The sequence below is a fragment of the Rhinoraja longicauda genome, chromosome 3, assembly GCF_053455715.1.
Source record: "Rhinoraja longicauda isolate Sanriku21f chromosome 3, sRhiLon1.1, whole genome shotgun sequence".
NCBI lineage: Eukaryota > Metazoa > Chordata > Chondrichthyes > Rajiformes > Arhynchobatidae > Rhinoraja > Rhinoraja longicauda.
Genome location: NC_135955.1, coordinates 76,761,506 through 76,768,193, shown reverse-complemented (window position 1 = coordinate 76,768,193; position 6,688 = coordinate 76,761,506). Strand labels below are relative to the sequence as shown.

Sequence of the window (6,688 nt, the reverse complement as noted above, 5' to 3'; positions counted from 1 at the left end):
GCAAAATTAATAATCAAACCTGGTTGGATTATGTACCCCTAAAATGAATGAAATAATGTCTTTCTGATCTTCCATTACATTTCAGATTTTTTTCCTCAAATTTTAATCACTGTTCAACCAATTCAAGAAATTTATAATGAAATTAGGGCGGCACGTTGGCGCATCAGCAGAGTTGATGCCTTACACCGAATGCAGCGCCGGAGACCCGGGTTCAATCCCGACTACAGGGGCTGTCTGTACGGAGTTTGTACGTTCTCTCCGTGACCTGCGTGGGTTTTCTCTGAGATCTTCAGTTTCCTCCCACACTCCAAAGATGTATAGGTATGTAGGTTAATTGGCTTGGCAAATGTAAAAATTGTCCCGAGTGGGTGTAGGATTGCTGGTCGGTGCAGACTCGGTGGGCCAAAGGGCCTGTTTCCGCGCTGTATTTCTAAAGTAAACTAAATGTAATCTTGGATTTAAGCTTTTTTGTTGCTTTGGAAACAATAACAAAAAAAGGAACTGCAATTTGGCATTGTAAATTTGGCAGAACTAAAGAAATATATTTAATTTTAGTTATCCAGAATGATGCAGAACAATGTCAAAAAACTTCCATTGATACCCAATTAAAATCTTAATCTTTACAGAGCTGTACAGATTTATCCACCCATTTTGATATTCGGCCTGGTTCAATTTTAATCACCATCAACACCTGAAATGCTTGCTCTCACTTGCTTCCTCTAACCCATATTCAGGTGAAAGTAATTATCTATTTCAATTTGGTCTACTGTATTGACTGTTCATGACATAGACCCCCTATATCGATGAACCCAGGTAAAAAGATTGGATGCTGCTTTTGGAGAATAACTACAAACAAGCATCTGAGCACCTGTTACTTGAATCCCCTGTCCTATCCCAACTCTAACCTTGACAATGAAAACAATTCATTTGAATTTTGCAAAATTTATGAAAACTTGAAGGACACCACCTTATTTTAGTCCAAACATAATAGACTTCCAGATTCAGCATTCAATTCAACTTATGAATTCTCTAATCATATGATCATCTTTTTAGGTTGTTTTTTCCTTACTATTCTCGTGTACTATCTTCAGTTTTATTCACTGATCTCTCATGCCTATCTCAGCCCTTGCATTCTTCCTCCCTTCCCCTTTAAAAAGCTCTAACCCTTTTTCAAATTCTGCCTATTAATTCAAAATATCACCTTTTTCATTCATCACACATGCTTGGTGACCTCTAGCATTTCCAGCATTGTTTTAATCTTAGTTTTGGCTCTATAAATGTTTCATAACTTTGTATAAACAAACTATCAAAATATCTTGCATATAAAAAATTATCACAAATGTATAGATTTGTATAGCTGGTATTTTTCAATAAGTTATTAAAATGAATGCATTCAGATGTTGTTATTTTAAAGGTTCATGTTCATTTATATTTTGATTTAACTATCAGGTGCTGCAAGAATAAATTGCACTTAGATTTTGCATATTTCTACATAATTCAAATGAACCTGTAAGGTATTTTATCAATATTTTAATGTAGTTGGCTGCTGAGTATATTCTAGATGCAAGCACAGGATCTTACAAATAAATGTATTACATTATACTTTTGAATAAAGTGCAGATATTTGGCTAGGTTATGTTCACTTCATTCATAATAAAATTACAATAGCCAACAATGATTCACAATCACAATTTGTGATATTAGCAATCATTTGCCTTTGGTTTAAAGAAAGTTACACTATTATAAGTGTACAAGGCCATCAAAGTTGTTTCAGTATGGATTAACTGCTTTCTTATGTTCTTTGCTCAGGAAGTGTTGGAAAGGTAGTCTTTATCATAATTGGAAACAGTTTCAACTAGAACTGTGCAGCTTAACATGCCAATTGTTTTGTACAATTTTTATGCCCCAAAACATATTTTGTTGACTCATTCCACAAGTATTAAATATTAAAGAGATCAATACAGTCATTATTTCTTATTTCCACTGCAAGCTGACTAATATGGCACCACCTCCATTTTGACATTTAATGTCAGTCATGATTCCTCTGTAGATTTCTACTTTGGCTACTAATGAGTTTTGCTGGCAGTTCTGATTGCAATAACCAGTGTTTAGTTGTTAATGCAGGACAGCTGCAAGTCTTAGACCTCCACATGTGCGCAAGTCCAGAACATACCAAATAGATGGCAATGCATCTATTCTTATATTCCTTCATTGAGTTTAATCTAGAGTCCATCAAAACAGAATTTGAAACTCCAATGGTTCCAAGAGGAATTAGTCCTGTCGATAAAGAAAAGGGGAATTAATTTTCTTTCAAATTATTTTGCTTTGATTTAGTATTTGAAGTTCCCTTTTTGTTTTTCAATGTTTCAATACCTTATTAAATTTTAATATTTTTTACATGTCTCTAAACATTAGAAACTTATCATTATTTACAATTTTCACCTGGGAACACCCCAGATCCAGCTTTGTAAGAATGTTTGGGGTATTTTAGGGGCAAGGCCTGCAAGCTAAAGTGCCTGTTGCTCATTCCTCTATGGGACATCACTAGAATTATAGGTGCAGAAGGGTGTTGCACTCCTCATCTATCCTAAGCAACTGCACAGGCAGTGAGGACTGGGGGCAGAGATTCTAGGTAAAGGACCATGTCTATCAGGATTTCACCCATAAATGATTTATCTTCCCAAACTGTTTTAATTCTAAATTTTCAGCGTTTTCCAACTTCTACAAATGGTTCCTTTGATGAAGCAGTCTTTAGATTTCACTTCAATATGGAATTTGCATATTTGCTATCCAGTAAAAAATTGTTATGTTAAATACATTTGCTGCAAAGGATTGGCAAAGTTTGTCCAGTACAACTGAGACTAACAGTGGTGACATAACAGTCTTAAGCATAAAAGGTTACATTGGGGCGAAGTAGTTTCTTTAATTTTACTACTATTTTCAGCAGGGAGTCATGTGAATGTATAGCTTGTGATATTATAAAGAACCTCTGCAACAAATGTTCAAAAATGATTGTTATTTTGTATTTATACTGCAATATTACAAATCAATGGTCAGGTTACAATGAAAGCATTTATCTAAAACTAAATAAATTTGGCATGCTACTTGACCTTGACATCATGTTCAGATGCACAGGTATGACAATATGAGGATGGGAAAGATGTGAAAGTATAGATTCCCAATAATATGCTGTTTCTTTTCATATATCCAAGTTGCAATGAATAACAGAATAGTGATATTGCTTCAAAAAAATAAAGCTAGCTACAGCAGTCATACAGCCAGGACTCCAAGTAATATTAGCAACCAAAGCCATAATTTCCATCCTACAGTTTATTGCTAAGGTGTTCAGAGGAAGGTCTTGTTTCCATGTAGTATTCATGATGACTCATTAAGCTTCTTGTACAGTTTTTCAACTCTGGAATCACCCTTCATTTTTGCATTTTGAAGTAAATCCTGCAAACACAATAGATTAATTTAAAACAAATGTAAGTTTAATCGAACTTTACATGGAAGTAATCAAATAAATAGCTGATCCATATAGATTGTGTATTGTAAGATAAGAGGTAGTATGGTGGACAGGTCTTAAGAAATTGGACCAAGACCTCTTGCAATCTGATCAGTTGATTTTTTTAGTAACTTTAAATGTAACTTTACATGGAAGTAATCAAATAAATAGCTGATCCATATAGATTGGGTATTGTAAGAGAAGAGGTAGTATCGTGGACAGATCTTAAGAAATTGAACCAAGACCTCCTGCAATTTTTTTTTAAAATCCACTGGATTTTTTGTGTAACACTAAAGCAATTAAAAATTTCAAGGATAAGAAATGTTAATTGAAGCATCACGAATTAAAATTTAATCCAAAGGGACCCAGTCGTTTATGCAGCGTATGTGAAGGGAAATTCACGACATTTAGGTCAGGACCTTTCTTCAGACTGATTATAGTAAGAGGGCGAAAGATGGAAAGGAGAGGTGGGGGTGGGACAAAGTCTGGCATGTGATTGGTGGATATAGGTGGCGGGGGGGGGGGAGGAATTGGCAGATGAGTAGAGTAAGTGACAATGTAAAGGTAAAAAGGAGGCAGAAGGGTGTCAGATAAGGAAAGATGAAGGGTGAAATGTAAAGCCGAAGGAAGAGATATGGGCAAAAGAACAAGCGAATGGAGGGGAAAGGACCAGGATAACAAAGGTGGTGAGAAATATATGCATATCTTATCTGACACCCTATTTTCTCTTTTTCACCTCCAGCCTTTGTCATTTAATCCATTCATCAATTAACCTCCCTACCTGCATAGACCAATCACTAGTCAAGATTTGTCTCACCCCCTCCTCCCTTTTCCAGCTTTCTTCCCCTGCTCCAATCAGTCTGAGGAAGAGATTCAACCTGAAACGTCGTCTGTCCATTTCCATACAAAATGGTACCCGAAACGTTACCTCCAGTTTCAAGAACAGCTTCTTCCCATCAACCTTCAGGCTCTTAAACAAGCCTGTTAAACTAGCCTGGAGCTCTTAAACTCCACACCAAACTACTATGAACATAGTGCAACCTTAGTAGTGCAATCATGATCTAATTTATCGTATATTTATTTGTCATGTTCTTGCTTTTAATGTGCATCTTCAGCTGCAGCAAGAATTTCATCGTTTTGGTCCCGATGCATATGACAATTAAACTCTCTTGACAGTGAATTTTCACTGCTCCTTGTAGAATCTTAAGATCTGCAATCTTAAGAGTGGGCAGAGAAGTGGCATATGAAATTTAGTATAGCAAAGTGCAGAGTCATGCATTTTGGTAATAAGAATAAAGGCATAGATTATTATCTAAATGAAAAAAGAATCCAGAAATCAGAGGTGCAAAGGGACTTGGGAGTTAATTTGCAAGTCAAATCGGTAGTAAGGAAGGCAACTTCAATGCTAGCATTGAGGACTGGAATACAAAAAACAGAGATGTAATGCTGAGGCTCTATAAGGCTCTGGTCAGGCCGCATTTGGAGTACCGTGAGCAAATTTGGGCCCCGTATCTGAGGAAGGATGTGCTGGCTCCAGAGGAGATTTACAAGAATGATTCCAGGAATGAGTGGGTTAGCATATGATGAACATTTGACAGCACTGGGCCTCTACTCGCTGGAGTTTAGAAGGTTGAGGGGGGACCTCATTGAAACTTACAGAATAGTGAAACGTATAGAGTGGATGTGGAAAGGTTGTTTCCACTGGTGGGAGAGTCAAGAACCAGAGGTCATTGCCTCAGAATTAAAGGGCACTCTTTTAGAAAGGAGGTAAGGAGGAACCTTCTTTAGTCAGAGCATAGTTAATCTGTGGAACTCATTGCCCCAGAGGGCTGTGGAGGCCAAGTCAGTGGATATTTTTACGGCAGAGATAGATAAATTCTTGATTTAAACAGGTGTCAAGGGTTATGGGGAAAAGGCAGGAAGGAAAATGGGATTAGGAGGCAGAGATTAGCCGTGATTGAATGGTGGAGTGGAAGTGATGGGCCGAATGGCCTAATTCTACTCCTATAACTTGTGAATTTGTGAGATTGATATTGCCTACATTACAATGAACACATTTGGGAATAATTCATGAGTTAGGAAGCACTTCAGTATTTTGAAATAAAAATGCAATTTCTCATTTAATAATAATGTAATCTTACCTCAATAAGTGTGTCATCATTTTTGGCCCACAGATGTCTTAGGAGGTACCAACGTGCAACTGCAGCAACGCTTTCAGTGTAACCTGGTTGATATACTACTCTTTCCAGCAGCCGTCGAGTCTCCCTGCAGGAATAGTCATATCATCAACTCATTCTTTTATTTGAGTACATAAATTCCTCAGTTTTGAGTGAAATTAATAAATCAATCTGATTGTATTTTACTATCCCTGCCACATTAAAATTGCCTTATCGTCATATCACAATTTGGACGCTGTATATTTGTCACCATTACACACTGTTACGTACATCTCTCTTGCCTTTAAAATCTTTATCTGTTCTATCCCAAGCCTTCCTCCTGCACCTATTTTCTATGTTTCATTATTTTCCATGCAATGTTCCCTTTGCTCCCAAACATCTGCATTAAGCAAGTCATTACCCTCATCAATTGTAAACTGCACCTCCACCCCTTATTCTTTCTCTTCAGAATTTACTGCTCTTGTCATCCTTAAACCTTTCCTTTTAATAAATCCATACTCGCAGCAATCCCTTTGACCTGGCTAACTTCAGTCATTTACATCACTGACAAGGGCCTTAATTTCTTAACCATTTACCTGTCTCTTTCACAATTTGCATACTCTGAACTTTTCAATACCCTTCTTTCAACAGCAGCTCGTCCTATCTACCTCCACATAGTGGAGATTTAAAAAAAATCAATGGTTCAATTTCAATGACATGTTGATCTATCATTGGTGTAGCAGCTAATATTTGATTGTTAATCAACAAGATCACAAATTATTTAGTTTATCATGTTATGTAGAAGCTTGCTTAGTTATGGAACGTATTAAATCCAGTCTACCTACCGCCACAACAGATTCACGGCCGATGCCATCACCCGCGTCCTACTCATCCCTAGAACACCTGGATAAGAGAGACACCTACGTCCGACTCCTATTCATAGACTACAGCTCTGCCTTTAATCCTATTATACCATCCAAGCTTATCACCAAACTCGCGGGACTTGGTGTCAGCACTCATCTCTGCA

The 6,688-nt window shown here is 37.0% G+C and overlaps 1 protein-coding gene across 3 annotated transcripts in view; it reads right to left on the bottom strand.

The window, feature by feature from the left end:
• Positions 1–20: 20 nt before the first annotated feature.
• The window catches only part of skic3 (SKI3 subunit of superkiller complex), a 99,867-nt gene continuing 93,199 nt past the window's right edge, over positions 21–6,688 (bottom strand). For 2 of the 3 annotated variants that reach the window (XM_078396483.1, XM_078396485.1), the window contains 2 exons: positions 5,647–5,770; positions 21–3,453 (listed from right to left, as the gene is read on the bottom strand). In XM_078396483.1, coding sequence (XP_078252609.1) covers positions 3,376–3,453; positions 5,647–5,770 — 202 coding nt within the window. In that variant the 3' untranslated portion in view covers positions 21–3,375. The remainder of the gene's footprint in view (positions 3,454–5,646; positions 5,771–6,688) is intronic. The other variant, XM_078396484.1, reaches the window with a different exon arrangement.